The sequence below is a fragment of the Ahaetulla prasina genome, chromosome 5, assembly GCF_028640845.1.
Source record: "Ahaetulla prasina isolate Xishuangbanna chromosome 5, ASM2864084v1, whole genome shotgun sequence".
NCBI classification, from domain to species: Eukaryota; Metazoa; Chordata; class Lepidosauria; order Squamata; family Colubridae; genus Ahaetulla; species Ahaetulla prasina.
This window is the reverse complement of record NC_080543.1, coordinates 28,343,637-28,362,657: the sequence shown is the minus strand read 5'-3', so window position 1 is coordinate 28,362,657 and position 19,021 is coordinate 28,343,637. Positions and strand designations below refer to the sequence as shown.

The 19,021-nt window shown below is 39.4% G+C and overlaps 1 protein-coding gene across 1 annotated transcript in view; it reads left to right on the top strand.

Annotated features, from left to right (window-relative positions):
* Positions 1-1,253: 1,253 nt before the first annotated feature.
* FLT1 (fms related receptor tyrosine kinase 1) overlaps positions 1,254-19,021 on the top strand; it is a 139,601-nt gene continuing 121,833 nt past the window's right edge. Inside the window, exons 1-3 of the mRNA XM_058185588.1 lie at positions 1,254-1,552; positions 15,626-15,722; positions 16,113-16,336. Of these exons, the coding sequence (XP_058041571.1) occupies positions 1,486-1,552; positions 15,626-15,722; positions 16,113-16,336 (388 nt within the window). The 5' untranslated portion in view covers positions 1,254-1,485. The remainder of the gene's footprint in view (positions 1,553-15,625; positions 15,723-16,112; positions 16,337-19,021) is intronic.

Here is a 19,021-nt window from a genome sequence, read left to right as displayed (position 1 = left end):
ACACAGGGAGAAAAAAGCTGCGAAGAAGCAGGCTGAAATGTTGGCAACTGCCCAAAAGTCCAGGAAAACCTTCTCTCCCCCTCGCTACCCCCGCAAACTGGAAAGCCCTATTTGGAAAAAGTTGCCATTTGGAGTTGCGATCGTCAGCAAACCAATCCTCTTTCTGGGCAAGGCATTTGTCCGTGTAAACCAGGGGTGAAATCCAGTAGGTTCTGACAGATTCTGGAGAATCGGTAGCGGAAATTTGGAGTAGTTTGGAGAGCCAGCAAATACCACCTCTTGCTGGTCCCAGAGTGGGGTGAATATGGAGATTTTGCAATATCCTTCCCCCAGGAGTGGGGAGGGAATGGAGACTTTGCAGTATCCTTCCCTGCCATTCCACCAAGCCACACCACACCCACCAAGCCACGCCCACAGAACTGGTAGTAAAAAAAATTGGATTTCACCACTGCCGTGGACCCCACGAGCATAGGGGCCCCATACTAATATGTATATGTTACACCTTCAATGCATCTTGTATCATATAAATCTAGCAACATATTTATTACATTTTGCTACATTTTTTAATTAACAGTAACATGCAAATATAGGTTTGATTTTATCGACGATTTACATTTGTATTCCTGTGAGTAGCTGTAGTAAAGGCCCCAGTACGTTGCTTTGCCCGGGGCCCATAATGCTGTTAAAATGGACCTGACTGGCGTGTTAACTAAACGCGCATCAAATCTCAGCATCTCGATCGGGACGGCAAAGTAGTGGCCGTTCCCTCCCTTCGTTGGGCAGAGAGAAGTTGGAAAGTTTGCAAGAAACGCAAAGGGAAAAAAATTGTGCCTGAGACTGAAGATGCAAACTGAAGGTGCAAACAGCCCTTTTTATTTATCTATGTATTTCACAAGAGTCGCCTTCGATTGGCCAAGGCGGGCGTGGGATAGGGTGGGCTGGGGCGAGGGAGAAGCTCACCTCCTTGGGAGCGAATAGCCTCAATAGCAAACCTGGCACAGCGTCCCCCCCGCCCCCCAAAATAGCTTCGCTTCCCCCCTCCCCAACGTGATCCAAGACGGTCCAGAGCGTGCCAGAGAGAAAGAGTCGTGCTCCCGGTTCCCAGATGGAAACGTGCCCGAGAGAGCATTCGCTTTCTTTGCCCCGCCAGGAAGCATCGCTGGAAATGGGAGGGGGGAGGGGGGAGAAACAGACCAAGTGACGTGAGGTGGGGGGGCGTGATGGAAAGGAGGGTACGGACTGGGAAGTTATAAAGGAGCTGAGCCCGGTGAGCTCAGCACCCTTCGGATACTGCCGCGAGGTGTGGATCCCCCAAGCTGCTTGCGTAGCCCGGCACACTTGAGGACCTCTCCGGCTAGCTAGAAGAAGCTTTCCTGCGGGCGCCGGGCGAGCAGGGCGCTTGGGCTCAATAGGCAAAGCGGATCTCGGGCAGAGTCGGGCATTCTCTCCCTTCCCGGCGGCGTTCCGTGAAGTTCAGAAAGCGGCATGTTGAGCTGGGGTCTCCCTGGATCCGTGCTGGGCGGGCTGCTGGGTTTCTGCCTTCTTCTAGCAGGTAAGTGCGAGTTGCGAGTCGTCGTCATCCCCCCATCAGCCCTCGCCCTCCGCTTTCCCTGGACCCGGTGCCGACTCTATCTGACTCGGATCAGGACTAGAATGGTTCCAGGGCGGGACGAGGCAAATAGGGGGTTGTCCGGTGGGGAGCACCGTAACCTCTGAGCCTCGTGGTTTAGCCACCGTAACCAAAAGCTCCCGTGGCGATGAGACCACAGCTTTGGCATCCGCGGCGGTGCTTTTTGTCTTGCGCTCGGACTGGGCAAGTCTTAGTTGGTCCCAGCCGGAGGACCAAACACTCCCGTGGCGATGCGACCACAGCTTTGGCTTGGCCACTCGTGCACGGGTGTGGTGGGACGCGCTGTGGTGGGAGAATCTAATCCTGAAGGCTGCCGGATCTCGCCTTACCCCTTGGCTTTGCCGCGAAGGCACCTGCGGGCGCAGAAGGGCCGCGAGATGGAGCGCGCTGAGAGCTTTCCTTTTTAGACGAACGCTACCCTAGAGCTGGAACTGCTGGCCCGCATAGCATAGCGCGGATGCAGATGGGCTGCTCCTCCCTTCTGCTATTTCGCTGAGCCTATCCTTGTTTTTTCACACACACCACACACGACAGGTTGTGCTCTGAGCGAGCTCGGCCTTCTGAACGATCTGGAGGACCGTCAATGCTAAGGGATTGTTCAGTTTTAGGAACGGGGACTTGGGATGCCCGGGATTTTCAAACGCGTAGACTTGGGACATGCATATTATTATTTCAGGAGGCCCTTGGCATTTTCACTCAGATGGGCGAAAGACAGCGTGTTTGTCTATGCGAATTGTTTTTAAAGCCGAGCAGAACTGGCTAGGGGATTTCAGAACAGGTTCTTACGAAGAGCGTCCTGGTTCCCGTTATCTACCGCGACAGGTGATGAACGACGGACGCCTCAGTTTGGCGCAGTAGAAAATCACATAACTTTGTACGCCTGGTTTCAAAGGGGGGTCGTCATCATCCGATCTGAGCGTAAAGTTTTGTATGGAGAAAAACATGGTTTTCGTGGTTTAGCGTGATGCAAAAACCTAGGCATCGTGGCTTATTCAACAAACCAAGATAGGGTAAAAATGGGCGGCTAACGCGCTAATCCTTGTGATCCCTCCCCCGTAAATCTGGCTCTGGGTTGGGAACCCAAGCAGCTCCGCAAAAAACAAAAAGACAGGACAGTCTTGGGAAGAATCTGAGGCTTGATTTTCTCTTTGGAAAGAAGAAGGATGCTGTGAGTTATCGGCTTCTTCTCCCGTCCTGGCCGGGCAAGATACAGTCAGCTACCCTCTGGGGAAAGGGAGTCGCTAAATGGTCCGGCGGGAATTACGTGTCAACCCACTGCAGTGTTTTTCTTGGTGAGCTTCAAAAAGCTTGCAAGGTATGTGCGTGGGTGCTGGGGGGGGCGTAGACAAACGCTCAACTCACCAGTGAGCTGAACCATGGAAGAAGAAGCAACCAGCGCTGGAAAGAGGCTGGAGTTCACTACAGTTCTCCTGGCGAGGAGACCTACCGAGAGAAGAAGCCAGGAGACACCTGCTGGGACGACAAGCCAGGGGATATAAGGGGAGAGAGAGAGAAAAAGACCATTGACCTTGACCTGCAGTTGAGTTGGCTGCCCTCCTCGTATTGGAGAAATGTGTTCCCTTAGGGAATTGGGGGGGGGCATCATCAGTGGGGCTGGCTTAGAACCCTGAAAGAGAAGAAGTAGCTGAAGAAGTGAGCAATGTGGACCAAAGATGATCCCCACAGTGCCAAACTAAATACTGGGAGATTTCGGAACAATGAGAGGAAGTACATCTTTATACCGTCTTATTAAAGCTGGGAAGGCCAGAGGATGAGATGCTTTGGAAAGGGGAGAAAGTGGCTAAGGACTAAAGCAGTAGGGACCTTTTCAGGCCTTAGGCAGCACACCTTAATCAGTGGCTGCTGGGAAACAAACAAAGAAGACCTCTGTGACTCTCCTCTCTGTTCTAAGGTACTCCCTGAATGAGTTTGGTTAGCCATGGCTGGACACACAGTGCCAATCTGATGTGCCTTTGGCTTAACCCTGCAGGATTCTTAAACATATCAGTGCTTATGTATGATTAGAAGAGTAACTTTCCCCCACAGTCCTCTGATTCATTCAGCTGAAGTGTTCTTAGTTGTTCTATTCCATTAAATACCTTCATTCCAAATATAACCTTGACTGAAAAAAATGCACTAGTATTCTTTGGGAATTAATTTGCATCTCGTGGTTTGCTTAATTATGCGATAATTAATTGAATAAGCCAACAAGCAGATGAGTTCACCTGATACACTAAACCAAAACCAAATTTTGCCTTAGTGCAATTTGTGAATGGAACTATAGGGGTTTATTTCTGAAGAAATATTCCAGGATTGAGTTAAGTAAAGTCTGCCAACATTTCATAGTGTTTGTACAGTAAAAATAGTTCGATAACAAAACATTTTTTTCACAGTGTTGTTTAAAGACATTGAAGTCTACTTTGGTCAGAATGGGTTCTGTAAAAATGTTCTTTTCCAATTAGTACTGCACATAAAAAAATTGTATATCACTTCTCAAGGATATGTAATCCTTTGAAAAGTGTTAGTGATGGAGACACACACAGGGTTGAAGAAGCTCTATGGTCAGCCTACTGTTTTATTTTTTTAAATCAGACATTGGGAATGCTAGCAGCCCTTTAAGTTCCTCTTTAGAGAAATAACCAAATCTAATTTTGGGTCAGCATTCTGCTAAGTGATTTTCCCCCCTAAAAGAAGCAGATCATAGTAATTTACTGTATAGATCACTCACAAAGAAGTGTGTGTGAAAGTTGATAAAATCCATAGTAAAGTATAGAATCATTACTTTAAGTCTTAAGCTCATAAAAGACGAACTGAAAATATATAATTGATACAAACTGAGAACTCAGGTATTAGGTATAGCTATTAGATGGGAAAATGATAATTCTAGGGTGTGTGTATATGTGTGATAAGTAACATCTACTGCAGTTGGGGGCATGGCCTAGCCAAAGACACATATTTCAGCATTGAATGAAATAGGTAAGTTAGGATTTACATCTTTACTTCCAAAATAATTGGCAAGATATAGTTGTATCTAGTAGTATTAGTAGTAGTTGTCATTTTTATGGCAATTCCTGTGATAAACTCATAAAGAATAAACATATAAGGGAGTCTTACTCTGTGCCTTTTTCATACTAATATTCCTAAATTTATTTGTCATTCAGATTTGCACCTGAAAGTTATCCTTAGGCAGTAATCCCACTGAGATAAATCTCACCAAGTACACTGTTCTTTATTTTTTAGTATGGTAAATCTGTTTTAGAGCTATTATCCTGTTTTACTGATGAGCTACATTCTGTGTTTTGTGGGTCGACTTCTAAAATATTCCCTGAATACAACAAATATATGTATAGCATATTCAAGCTTCCAAATTAGAAGCTTTTTCAAAAAATGAGACAGGTTATGATAGTTAAAGTCAAAATATAACATTTTAGCACCTTAAATTTCAGGCAGGGCATCTGCTGCCCTTTAAAAAATCTTTGTGCAAAATTTTTTTTGCCACCTCTTCCTTTAATTTTATTTACTAATTTTTTTTTAATTGAACAGAAGTTAAGACTAGATGAGAAGTTTGGAATAAGCATGAATGCTTTTAATATATAAAACCTATCAATGAAAGTAACATCAGAAAACCATTAAGACAAAGAATCATTTATTTTACAACATACAAGTAGTCTTCACTTACTGGCCACAATTAGGAGAAGCAACTCCATTGCTAAGTAGCAGTCATAAAGTGAAATGTCACATGATTGTGACTGATTTACAACATCAGTTGGTTAGTTCTGGTTGTGGTCATTAAGCAAATCACCATGAATTGTTAAGTGTAATGCCACATGACTCCTGCCAGCTTCCGCATTGACTTGCAGAAGCCAGATGTGAAGTTGCAAATGACCATCATGTGACCAGAGGAGGCTGCAACCATTGTAAAAGTGCACCAGTTGCCAAGTGCCTGTAACCTAATCATGTGGTTGTGAGGACACTGTAATGGCTGCAACTTCAAGGACTGGTCTAAGTGTTGTAACTTTCAATGGTCAATGAACGAACGGTCAATAAGCAAAGACTTATTTGCTTAAAAGACAATTTTATTCAAGTAGTGAGCAATAGTAAATATATGATAGACATAAACATAATTTCAATTTTTAGACAACTGTATTTGGTAAGTAATCCATTAAATACTGCAACATGATGCAGACCAGAAGATGTTAGTGGTGCGGTTAGTTTGTGTAATGCATATTGTTTATTTAATTGATGTACAATACTTGTTTCAGAAGCAGTAAAATCTGACGTAAGTGAGCACACACAGTTGGTGTTTGGAATGGAGAACTGATTTTTAAGATGTAATTTTCCTCCCACCCACCACCACTATTGATGTCTTTTTGTAGCACACAACTTGCATAGCTCCTTGTGACAGCTCTGTGTTCAGAAAACTCTTAAATATTTTGTAATCATTTTCCTTTCTTGTATGAGTCACAGTGGCACAGTGGTTAGAGTGCAGTACTGCAGGCTACTTCTGCTGACTGCCGGCTCCCTGCAATTTGTCAGTTCAAATTTCACCAGGCTATGGAGCTGGCAACGGAGCCAGACAAGGTTAGCCTTCCAGCCTTCCAAAGTGGATAAAATGAGGACCCAAATTGTTGGGGGCAATATGCTGACTCTGTAAACTGCTTAGAGAGGGCTGTAAAGCGGTATATAAGTGCTATTGCTATTTAGGCTGCATAGAGGTGTTTGAGCAGACTCCAAAGAGTTGTTTAACGTTTGAGAACAATTAAAGGAATCAAATTGTTATTGAGCATAGATACTTTTTTTTAAAATTTGCATTTATATACCGCCCTTCTCCGAAGACTCAGGGCAGCTTACACTATGTCAAGCAATAGTCTTCATCCATTTGTATATTATATACAAAGTCAACTTATTGCCCCCAACAATCTGGGTCCTCATTTTACCTACCTTATAAAGGATGGAAGGCTGAGTCAACCTTGGGCCTGGTGAGGCTTGAACCTGCAGTAATTGCAAGCAGCTGCTGTTAATAACAGACTGTCTTACCAGTCTGAACCACAGAGGCCCTATACTGTATGAAACTCTAAGTACTGTATGAAACTCTAAGTATTTTCCAGTGATACAGCCTATATCTGAAACCAGTTCAGGTAGATAATCTAACCTAATCTTAGCTAGTGCATCACCACCAACTGTGTGTTTCTAAAACAAAAGATACTGGCTAGAAAAGAACATTAAGTATTTGCTTCTTAACAGATGGGAAAAATTGAATTGAACGAATCCCTCCACTGATACAATAATGAACTGCTTGGGATCTCCTTGATGTATCTGAAATTATTTTTGTTTAGCTATTTGATTTATGTTGATGGTATTTTAGAGAGGATCAACCAGAGAGATTCTTGTGGAATGTTAAAAAGAATGTTCTAATGATCGAAGCTATTTGACAGTAGAACCAATTACTAGGCTTCCCTTTGCTAGAAATTTCCCCACAGAAATTGGATTGACAGTTTTCAAGATTGTTTTAATCTGGATTCTTGTTTTTGAGAAGGAGATTGGACTCAATGCTGTCAAGAGCTCCTGCCAACTCTCTGCTTCTAAAATAGTGTCTCTGTCGCAGATACTTTCAGTTGAACGTAGTGAAGATTAGGAGAATGAAGAGACACAGGGAAAGGATAGCATCCATTTCAGTTACATTAAACTATAGCACAATTTTATACAATGCCACTCAAAGGTAATTTCCACTGAATACAGAAGCCCTGACTTCCATATAAGTTGGACCAATTGCATTCTTGAGCTTGATTTTAACACAACACAAGGAATATAGAGTTGTGCTAAAGGCAACACAGAGCAGGAGAGTTGTATGGACAAGGGAGATGCTTGTGTCATCTTCTATTCTGAGAAAGAGTTCCAGGCATAATGGACTTTGAGGAAGTCATTGAAGGCAAAAAGAAGTGCAGAAGTAGAGATGGAGAAATAAAGGTAGCCAAAGATGTTTTCCAACACAAGATCAACATCCTTTAGCAATGTTTGAAAATAACCTATGTATACATGTGATGTCACATTAGCTGATAATTTACTATATATGATACAGTAATAATTTGAGATTTATTTATTTAGAGAATGTCCATCTCATTTGGGGGGAGTAGGGGGTTGTTTCTGTTTTTCTTGCTGTATATCTTCAGACCCTGAAGATAATATTTATTAAATAGGCATTGCAATAATAATTTAAGAGGCTCAGGCTTCAGAACTTTTCTGTGGCTTTTTCGGGCTTGTTGTCTACCTTTCCTTCCATGTCCCAGAAGGGGGGGGGGATGATTTTAGATCAGGGTTCTCCAACCTTGGCAACTTTAAGACTCAGGGACTTCAAATCTCAGAATTCCTCAGCCAATTCTGGGAGTTGAAGTCCACGAGTCTTAAAGTCACCAAGGTTGGAGACCCTTGTCTTAGATCATGGGATGGAGTGATTGCAAGTAACAAATATAAAGAAACTGGGAACTAAGCATCAAAAGTCCCCTGTAACATCCTTAATTACTTTCTGAACACTACAGCAACAACAAAAAAGGTACAGCTGAAATGGATAGGTACAAAATGTGTTAAAGTGGGAATAGTGCAAAAAACACCCCAGACTCCTTCCTAAATAGAATAGTAGAGCTCCTTCTCTTCTTCACCTTGTTGGAAGTCTTGAGAGAAGTTTCAGTCAACACCTGCGAGGTTGGAAAGCTAATGGGTATGAAAATGAACTCAGAAAACATAGTGAGAGAGAAATGGTGTGTTGAAGGTTCCTGGAGACCACAAGGGAGGTGCATTCCAATCATGCTAAAACATCCAAAATACCTTTTAGGCATACACCCCACTTATCAACTGACATCACATCTAAGGCAAACCTTATACACATTGAGCCTATCTTGTTTTTATTACTGTATTGATTTAACTAATAAAAATTAGTTGCACAGTTTTGTGATACTCCACAACTTGGAGTATAGTTCTCCAAGTTTGGAGAACTCCAAAAAAACAATACATCAACCCTAAATCTAACATATTCAGTACTATCTAAATTTAAGGTTGTCTCCCTAAGGTGGGCTCAAACGGAGGAGACGAAGGCGACTTTATAGAGCCAAGGAGGAAATTGCTATTATCAGACTTGATTGTTCCATGATAGTATACAAGGGTGTAAAACGTGTGAACATACCAAAGGAAATAAAAACCAATTCATACTTGGGAAAAAAATGCTTTCCGTATACTTCTGTATTAAAAATTTTTTATACTTTTATGAGCATTCCTTGAATTGATGGACATCTTTCCACAGAGACTGAGAGAGCAAAGGAAGCAAGTAAGATTGAAGCATTTGTCCCCGGGGTGTAATGCATGGTTTGTCAGTCCTTAAAATATAAAAAGGAAAGGAAATGGGAGTGATATAAGACAATGGATCTTTTGTCATTGTGGCTAAAATGCCTGGCAGAGAGAGTAGAAACCATGAGGAGCATATGAGTGAGAAGATTTTTTTTTACAAACCCCCCCCCCCTTTCCCTTGAAATAATCATTATAATTTGTTTCTAAAGCTTTATGGGACAAAGCTCACTGACTTGCATTTATAGTAACTCTTCTTTGGCCCGCATACTTGTTGCAGTTCGAAATGAAAGAAACTCTGCAATTGAACAGGTATGAAGACAGGTTTGGAATTTTAGGGCACATCTTCACTTGTTCCTAACCATGAAAGACAACTGCAAGTTTCCTGTATTGCATTGATCTTGTTGATGAGCAAAACAGCATTAAGTTGTTGCTAGTTTGAAGCAGTGGTTTTTCTCCCAAGGACAGTCCCAGAACTATCAAGTCTATTAGGTTGGAAGGACATCAGTTCACTAATTGGGTACTGAGGCTATTGAGGCAGGATAGGGATGATGAATTTCATACTGGTGTTTTCTGCTACCAGTGGGTAGATCACTACTTAAGGAAAGGCGTACATGAAAAATTTACCCTTAAGCAAGACATGCTCAATTTTCTCTTGAGGAAGCAAAGCAAAATAAATTACAGTGGTATGGATATGATAGAATTATAATCTTAATAGGTTTGGGAATGTTTCCTCTTGTGTTTCCCATTGATTTCAATGGCTTAAACAGGGTGTGGTTTTGTGTCCTTTTATAATCTTTGCACTTGTCTCTCCCTATGCTAACATTCAGATTCCTCCCAGCCTCTCCTTTTCCAAAGAAAGGTTTGTTGAACATCTGTTATAAAGGGAAGTCCATCACTTTTCATGGTTACAGCTTCTACTTTGAATTGTTCTTGCTATGAAGGTTTTTTTAATTAATATTCCTTTGAAATCTGCCTATATATAGCTTAAATTAATTAGTTTGCATTGGTGCTCTGGAACAAGAGAGAAAAATAATTAACTATTTCAAGATCTTTTTCAACAAATGGTATCATTAAGGCAGGCATCCTTCCTTCTATTCCTGATGTTTTTCTTTCTGTCATATTACTCCACTTGGTTTTGCAGCATGTGCAAACTGGTAAACATCCTTTCTCTCCATCAAAGTCATTCATAACAGTTTGGGATACTGTAGTAATGGAAGATCAAAAGCCCCAGCACAACTACAGGGGTGGTGAGCGGGAGTGACAGCATGTGCATTATGGATACCATGAGCAAATGATGTAATTATGTAATATAAGTTTAATTGGTCAATGTTCCACCCAAAACCCACTTGTGTGATGTAGTACAAATGTAATTAATATGAAAGCACTTAAATTGGACTAGAAGAACACTTTAGATATTCCATTTCTTTAAAGAGCTCACATAGTGTATGTGCTAAGTCATAGGAAATATATTCATAGGAAAAATACAGCATTCTTTAAGTTTATGGACAGGAGCTCATAAAAAAGGTGTGGATATTTATGAGAATAATCTAATTGGATATTCATTATATGTCAAGAAAAGCTGATAAGTAAGCTGGGGAGCTTAAATTAATGGGAACTCATATCAATAAACCATAATGATTTGTTTGGTTTTATTGAGAATGATGGGTGAATCAGCAACAATGGTTTGCTCCACATATAGGAGCGTAGTGCAAATATGAAGACAGTCATTGTCATTGTGAAATTGCTTTATTTGCAAACCTTTTGGGCAGGTAGCTAAGAGGGCTGTGAAGATCTTCAAGATGGAATTCTCTTTGATTAAAAGTCAAGTGAAGCATTCTCTCAAAAGTGATCATAAAATTTTGCCTGTTTTGTGCTGACTGCCTTGATCTTCATGCATTCATTTATAACTAGACATACAATATCTTGCCTGCAAAAATCCAGACAACCACTAGATGTAAGGATAGGCCCTTCTGGCTGGCTGCCATCTAGTAATTGTCTAGATTTTTGCACTCTAGAGATATATATAATATGCCTAATTACAACAGTAGTTCTTCTTTAGTTGCAGTTTGTAGTTCCCTGAGAAGTAGCTTTCTTGCATAGAACCTGTTCAAGATACTGTAAATACAATCTGCCCTGCACACGTTTACTAGGAACATTTGAAAGTTTAAGACTATGCTATGTATTAGAAAGAGATTCAGACTGACATCTTCCTGATTCCTTGGCATGTCAAAGGGAGGGGCGGAAATATGGCTAGGCTTGCAAGATTGCCTTATAGTAGTCTACTCAGTAAGATTTGGTTCTAGCCATTTGTATAGTCTGTTTCCTAATCTGATCACCTTCAAAGGGCCGATATCAGTCTTGTTAGTCTGACTATGTATTCTCCTCCTTCCCACTAATACCCTAGGAAGGGTCCAGGCTTCCTAATGCCCTGTTTCCCAGGCTCAACAAACATTTTTGCACATAATTGTTGTAATAATCTCTGACTACTTGCTTTAAAGTCATCTCTGTAGCTTCCTGCAGCATCTCACTTTTCATTTAGGAACTTAAGGTGGCATATATAGGGCTTGCTTAATATAAGACTGCAGAAACTCAGAAGAAAATGGCTTTAAAATATGTCTATTTTTGAGACCTTATTTTGTTTATGCCAGGACTGTCCATTTAGTTAAAATGTTGTATTCGCCATGTTATGGAGAATTTTCTGGGCTGCTTAATAAAGTCTGCTGGAATTTTAGCAAGGCATCAGAAATGGTCACATTTAAATTGACATCCTATCCATTAAAGGGCAGCTGGAGGTACTTATAGCCTTGCTCTTGGAAATCAGGTTGGCTTTTCTAGTAGGGATAATCTTGGCAACTTTAACATAACATAAACATGTTAATAAAAAATGTCTGAAATGGTGTAGGGTTTCCTGCCTGGGCAGGGGGTTGGACTAGAAGACCTCCAAGGTCCCTTCCAACTCTGTTATTATGTTATAAACATATACAAAAGTGAATTTGCCATCCAAGTAGAGACTTTCATTACATTATAGACAACCAGGATGCCAGAAAATAGTTATAATATCCACCCCCCCACCCCCACCCCTACAAAATTTCCAATGCTGGGAAAATGACTTATTCATTTTTTAAATTAAATTTATACACTGCCCATCTCTCTAAAGGTTAATCTATGTGAATTACAATCAATCAATAAAAATCCCAATATAAAACATTAAAAAAATAAATAGTAGCATTACGTTAACATTGACAAAGTTGGAGAGGAAGGGAGCAAGATGCACCCTGGGAGAAGGTGGGGCCCTTTCTTAATCCATTAATTACCTTCAAAATGACTTATTCTTATGGGGCATCCAGGCTTATCACAGGAAAAGAGCTTTCTTGTGGAAATATTGCTTCTGATGCAGGGAAATTTGAATGCAAATGACTGGCCCATTGACTTTTATTTCTCAGCCTTAGCAACTCTAAGATGAGAAGATGTCAACTTCCAGAATTCTCCAGCTAGCATAACTTGAGGTAAAAAAAAAAAGAATTAACATTTATTATACTGTGATGTTACTTTCACACTGATATCACATTCAGTTTTGAATATTAAATTACGGTTTAATTATGCTCTGAGTGAAGAAGTACTTTCTTTTGTTCTGATTTCCTTATCAACTCAAAGAGGGCTGTGAAAATATTTACAGGCCTCTCACATCCTGGACATAAACTGTTTCAACTCCTATCCTCAAAACGATGCTGTAGAGCACTGCACACCAGAACAACTAGACACAAGAACATTTTTTCCTGAATGCCATCACTCTGCTAAACAAATAATTCCCTCAACATTGTCAAACTGTTGACTAAGTCTGCACTCACCCATCTCCTTCCACTTATGACTGTAACTTTGTTGCTTGTATCCTTATGATTTATATTGATATTGTTTCCTGATTGCTTATTTGTACTCTATGACTGTCATTAAGTGTTGTACCGTATGATTCTTGATGAACGCATCTTTTCTTCTGTGTACACTGGAAGCGTATGCATCAAGACAAATTCCTTGTGTGTCCATTCACACTTGGACAAAAAAAATTCTATTCTATTCTATTCTATTCTATTCTATTCTATTCTATTCTATTCTATTCTATTCTATTCTATTCTATTCTCTTGGTTGTAGTGCTAGGTGAAAGAGGGGGAACCAATCTCAGTTTCCCCCATGCTCGACCACAAGATCCTCTGTGGATTGGGTGGACCAGAAATATTTCAGAATAATGATAATGATTTCAAGCAGCTTCATGATTGAATTTCCAGAATTAATCATTGGAAACTTTGCTAAGGGTTTGGATGTGAATATAGTAAAAGCTGCTGGGACCATCAAGTTTAGAAAGTTTTGGAAAATGATGGCTTAAGATCCCATGGAACTTTAAGATCCAAACAGATAGGCATCTTGCTCATATTATGGATGATATAACATTTATTGAAAAGAAGAGTGCCTGGTTCATTGATGTTGCTATTCTGGGGGTTCTAGGACTGAGGAAAAATAATTGGGAAAAGTTACAAAATATTGTGACTTGGAGATTGAAGTTGTATGCTTATAGAAAAAGAAATCCGTTGTATCAATTGTCAGCCTTCCATCCTTCCGAGGTCGGTAAAATGAGGACCCAGATTGTTGGAGGCGATATGCTGACTCTGTAAATTGCTTAGGGCTGTAAAGCAGTATGTAAGTTTAAGTGCTATGGCTATTGTTAATGTATTTGGTAAGGACTTGAATTATTAAGTTTCCACCAGTCTTAAACTGAATTTAACCAGATTAGATTACCCACACATAATAATAAATTTACTTGGAATAGTTTATATCCTACAATGATATTTTTAACACCATTAATGAACAATATCTACATATTCTAGGCTTTTAGGAAGGACTCAATAAGTGGATAAAAATCAGGGGTGAAATGCTCCTGGTTCTGACCGGATCTTCCGATCCGGTAGCGATCGCGGCCAGTGGTTTGTCGATCCAGTAGCGAAGGGGGAGCAAAGCTCTGCCCACCTGCCCCAGTGTCATTATTTCCTGGTTTTAACCAGGAAGTAATCTGTTTTTTACCTTCTGCACATGCACAGAAGATTTGACGCATGTGCAGAAGGTCTGCGCGTGCATGTGGCACGTGAGGCGTGTGCACTTTCAAACCGGTAAGGAAAATAAGTAATTTCACCCCTGATAAAAATGCTAAACTCTGTCTAAACATCTGGCTGACTTGTGGCCAACCATAATAATAATTGCTGCTATGTGGAAAATTATCTTTTTTAGAATAGAGTAGAATAGAATTTTTATTGGCCAAGTGTGATTGGACACCCAAGGAATTTGTTTTGGTGCATATGCTCTCAGTGTACATAAAAGAAAAGAAAAAGAAAAAAAAACCTTCATCAAAGGTACAACATTTACAACACAAATGATGGTCATAGGTTGCATTTAACCCTTAATGATAGCAACAAAAAGTTACAGTCATACAGTCATAAGTGGAAAGAGATTGGTGATGAAAACAATGAGAAGATTAATAGTAGTGTAGATTTAGTAAATAGTTTGACAGTGTTGAGGGAATTATTTGTTTAGCAGAGTGATGACCTTCGGGAAAAAACTGTTCTTGTGTTTAGTTGTTCTGGTGTGCAATGCTCTATAGAGTCGTTTTGAGGGTAGGAGTTGAAACAGTTTATGTCCAGGATGTGAGGGATCTGTAAATCTTTTCACAGCCCTCTTTTTGATTCGTGCAGTATACAGGTCTTCAATGGAAGGCAGGTTGTTAGCAATTATTTTTTCTGCAGTTTAATTATCCTCTGAAGTCTGTGTCTTTCTTGTTGGGTTGCAGAACCAAACCAGACAGTTATAGAGGTGCAAATGACAGACTCAATAATTCCTCTTTTATAGCCTGCATCACCGGAAACAAAACTAACTGTGGTTTTATATTAGATGTTGGCAATGTTCCACTCATAATTGATGACTGAATTCACACATCAGTTTAACGACATAGTTTGATGTGAGATTATTGTCATGTGTGAACTCATTCACTGAGAATTAGGAACAGAGTTGATGGTTGAACAAGATATGTGAACCTTACTATTGAATTTGCTTCAGTAAAACGTATTTAAAGAAACCTATATGTGCAAACCTGCCCTAAAGCCAATCTTAGTTATAATTTACAAGAACTACCACTCGGTCATCTCTATGATGATTTTTATAATTTCTGTTTTTCTCTTGCATTTTAAAGAAAACATCATTTATTTTATTTATTTATTTACATTTATATCCCACCCTTCTCTGAAGACTCAGGGCGGCTTACAGTGTGTAAGGCAATAGTCTCATTCTATTTGTATATTTACAAAGTCAACCTATTGCCCCCCCCCAACAATCTGGGTCCTCATTTTACCTACCTTATAAAGGATGGAAGGCTGAGTCAACCTTGGGCCTGGTGGGACTCGAGCCTGCAGTGTTTTAATAACAGGCTATCTTACAGCCTGAGCCACCACGGCCCTAATCATCAAGTACAGTTAACAAAACTTTCCTCATCCAGAGGATAGTTCTAATCCCTTGAGGTTTTTGACTTGGAAAATCTAATTCTTCTTAGATGAAGGCATACATTTGTGAATCAAATACAGAGATAATTAGATTTTAATATTATGTCTGTTTTGTTTGCAGGATCTAGTTCAGGATTCAAATGGAAAGGTCCCAAATTAAACATAACAGGAGCATACCATGTCATACAAGAAGGAGATACTTTAAACATCTTGTGCAGGTAATTAGCTTGGCTGAACTGACCTTGGCTACTATAATCTTACATTTGAATGCAAGGTAACTTTAGGCTAAGCCTAAGTAGACATTGGTCGAGGCACCAAAATTTAAGATGTACTGACACTGCCCCTTCTTCCAAATCATTCCAAAAATGCAAATCTTAGTATCAGTGGGAAGATGTGTCCTCACTCAATGTGGCATAGAGGTATCATATACCCATGATCTGGCATACCTTGGGTGGGAGAAAGACCCTTCATTGGAAGGGTTCTTTGCTTTTATGTTATTTTTGCTTTTGCAGAATATAACAGGGAAGACCCCAAATAGCTCACTGTAATGAAAATGAAAGCTAAAAAGTTAATTCTAATGTCAACTTTTTCTTAACCTGGATTTGCAGTGGAGATGTGCCCCATTCTTGGTTTCTGCCTGAAACTCTAAGTAGGAATGACAACCGGTTGAATACAATGACTTATGCTTGTGGAAGACACAACAAGCAGTTCTGCAGCAGCCTGACTTTGAACAGAGCTCAAGCAACTGACACGGGATATTACAGCTGCAAATATCCATCCTCAAGTGAAATAAAAAAGAAGACTATATCTAAAATATATGTATTTATTAATGGTAAGATCTGATATCTTTTTTATAATGAATTTTACAGATTGTTGCATTTTCAGAATAGCTAAGGGGAAAAGACACACAGTGGTACCTCAGTACTCGACTGCTTCAAAACTCATCAGATTTGGTACTCAACCCATTTTGATGCAAAAATGTTGCCCTGGTACTCGTTGTTTCTTTGGTACTCTATGCGCTGCAATAGGAAAATGGGGGTGGCTGCGGACAGGAAGTCGACCATGCCAGAAAGGTCACTGCAAAAGGTTTGTCAAAGTAGGAGATGGCCACAGAGAGCAGACAGGAAGTTGGTCATGCTGGGAAGGTCACTGACATAGGAAAGGAACAGACAGGAAGTCCTTTCCAGTGGGAAAAAAGGGTCATGTGGTAAGTCACATGGCTTGTTTGACACTTGTTATTTTAAGTACTTGTTGTACTTCTTGGAACCAATTAACAACAAATTCTGAGGTACCACTGTATTTATACATGAATTGCAACCAATTTGCTAAAACATTAGAGAAACTAGCTGAAGATATTGTTGACTCACTCTGTACTTGGACCCTTAGGGCCAAAACTGATGTGGTATAGAAGATTTCTAAAAATCTTTCCTAACCACTTTTGTTTCCATGTTTCCAAAGTAATTTGTGAATGTGTGATGAAACATACACTTGACAGCTAAAGAGGCTTTGTAAGGGAAAGATGCAATCAAATACCCCACACTTCCAAACTGAACTTGGACAATGGTAGCAAAACAATTCCCCATTCTTTGTTTTAAAACAAAATCCTCTCCATACAGCCACAAATTCTAGTGCAATAAATGCACTTGATGCCTATTATTTAGCTACAGTAGGTCATTACGTGGATGTGGGGCTTTGTTTGCACTAAAACTGTCTGAGAATAAGGATTAAACTAGGTGAGCCACCAATACTCCAATGACAAAATTAGTGATCATTGGGGGGTTTTCTTTGAATTTTGGAGGCAGTTTAATAGGTTTTTGGAAAAAAAGTTAGTTAAACCTATTGGAAATTTTATTTTGAAGAAGAAGAAGACAAATATTCTGCTGAAACTTGATAATGTACCACGTGATAATGTTTCAGGATCATATTTTGTTGGCACAGAGGCAGCAAATATGAGGCCAGGACAATTGTGTTAGACCTACAGCCATTCTCATTCTGTCCCTTGGTTAAGTCTTTTGTCTCATAGTTTAACTTAACAATCCAATTTGGCTTTCTTTAAAAATTTTAATTAGGATTGGGAAGTGGTCACATACTTCTTGCAGTAGACATACTATTGTGTGGTGTTGGATCAAAATGCAATATTAAAATTATTCATTAGCCTTATCTGAAAGGAAGCAGACCAGAAGTGTTTTAGGGTCCAAATGTCAAATAGAACTTAAACCGGAATGGTTTCTCCTGGAGATATTTAGGGTGAAATATAATATAAAGATAAAATATTTGATGTTACGTATATTAATGGCGGCAAGGACTGCCTTTACGCAGTATTGGAAGAAAGATAGTATACCTCCAGAGGGATTAGTAATTCAAAAAATATTTGATTGCACGGAAATGGACAAACTCACATTTATTAACTCTAAAGGGAAAGGATGATTCGGAATATTATGCGATATGGGAGAAAGGGTATGAATGGATAGATAATAGAAATAAGGAATGGAAATGTATATAATATACAATGTATTGCATATTGATTCTAATTGTATGAATAATGTCACAGATCTGTTAAATAAGTAACAGAGATATCTCAGGGATATTCCAGATATTCCAATATCTCAGGGGTTACCACAAAGAAGAGGGAGTTGGGCTGTTCTCCAAAGCACCTGAGGGTAGAACAAGAAGCAATGGGTGGAAACTGATCAAGGAAAGAAGCAACTTAGAACTAAGGAGAAATTTCCTGACAGTTAGAACAATTAATAAGTGGAATGACTTGCCTGCAGAAATTGTGAATGCTCCAACACTGGAAATTTTTAAGAAAATGTTGGATAACCATCTGTCTGAGATGGTGTAGGGTTTCCTGCCTGGGCAGGGGGTTGGACTAGAAGGCCTCCAAGGTCCTTTCCAACTCTGTTGTTATATTATATTATATTATATTATATTATATTATATTATATTATATTATATTATATTATATTATATTATATTATATTATATTATATTATATTATATTATATTATATTATATTATATTATATTATATTATATTATATTATATTATATTATATTATTATATGTAAAGAGAAAAATGCAATAAAAAATAAAAAAATAAAAAAGAAGTCTGTTAGGGTATGATTAAAATATTATTTAAGCAATGTCCACAGTATGAAATACACAGCTGGTAATGTCCTTGCTAGGATAATGCTGTACATGTATCTCAACCAAAAGGTGTGAAATACCAAATCATTGCCAACATGAAAAAACACCAGAATGTCAGGAAGCAATATTAAAGATGTTTAGGAGATTAATGTTTTATTATTTAGTTGATTGATGCTTGACTCATTTCCATTAATCAACTCTACTCTAGAAGACAATCTTGATAATCTTGACCATGTGACTTTTCCATTGTTATCAAAGCAAAATAAAAGATACTGTCTTTATAAGATGCACAAAGTTGTTACAAATACTTTCCTTCCATTGGTCTTAAAGAATTCCCATTGAGTATATACATATATTACTTAGTATAAAAT